Source organism: Arachis ipaensis, chromosome B06 (assembly GCF_000816755.2).
Source record: "Arachis ipaensis cultivar K30076 chromosome B06, Araip1.1, whole genome shotgun sequence".
Lineage (NCBI taxonomy): Eukaryota > Viridiplantae > Streptophyta > Magnoliopsida > Fabales > Fabaceae > Arachis > Arachis ipaensis.
In genome coordinates this window covers 136393533-136394451 of record NC_029790.2, presented here as the reverse complement: position 1 = coordinate 136394451, position 919 = coordinate 136393533, and the positions used below count along the sequence as shown (strand labels likewise).

Below are 919 nucleotides of genomic sequence, written 5' to 3'. Positions count from 1 at the left end.
TTACCAGCTTCTCAGGAGTGGAAGAATAAAACTCATAGAACTGAGGCTTTCTCACATTCAAGTTCCCTTCACAGCCACAGCTCTCGCAGGCCATTCACAAAAATCAAACATTCAATTCACAATCCCTAACTCTTTCTTCTTCTTCTTCTTCCTCTTCTTCCTCTTCTTTCTCTCCCTTCTTGTTAAAATTCAAGCTACAATGTTGATCTTTCTCAACATCAATAACCACACACAGCACCTGAAAAGGGAAAAAAAAATCAGAAGACGATCAAAGCTAATCTAGCCAACTAGAACAAAATGCGAACGATTTACAGAAAAACGAATAGAAATCAGCAATATATATATATGTAAAAGAAAATTGCATACCTTAGGTTCCAAAGCGAAATTGAGAAACCCTAACACGAAGTGTGAAACTGTTTTTTCTAAATTAAAAAAGAAAAATTCTTCCCTTTTGGGAAATCTATGGAGCAACCTTGAGTTTGGTCATTTCTCTTTGATTATTTCAATTTTTTTCATTTGGGTCTCGTTCGTAATCGTATGCGGTATGCCACAGTCTATGCTGCTTCATCGAGTTTTTCTTGCCTGCTATTTTGTAAAATGCAGTGCGGGCGCGTGTAATTCACTTCAAATGAAACGACGCCGTTTAGCTATCGGCAAGCATGCATCATGCAGCAGGGGGCGCGTGAGAATCAGGTTCACTGTGCCACGTGGAGGTAAGTGTATGGAGATGTAAATGGTTCATCAGCGTCCTATGCTACTGTAGCAGGTTCTTACTGTACATGTAAAAAACGAGGAGGTGAATGCTTATTCTAATACGAGGGTTATTTTTTGTTACATACTTACATTATAAACACAGATATTTTCTCAATTTGGGATTTCTCTTTAGTTGGGTTGACTTCTTAAACTTGGGTGCCAACTG

At 38.4% G+C, this 919-nt stretch overlaps 1 protein-coding gene across 1 annotated transcript in view; it reads right to left on the bottom strand.

The window, feature by feature from the left end:
• The window catches only part of LOC107605709 (B3 domain-containing protein Os01g0723500), a gene marked incomplete in the record, with an annotated part of 4362 nt that extends 3779 nt beyond the window's left edge, over positions 1-583 (bottom strand). The window contains 2 exon segments of the mRNA XM_016307673.2: positions 5-238; positions 367-583. Coding sequence (XP_016163159.1) covers positions 5-94 — 90 coding nt within the window.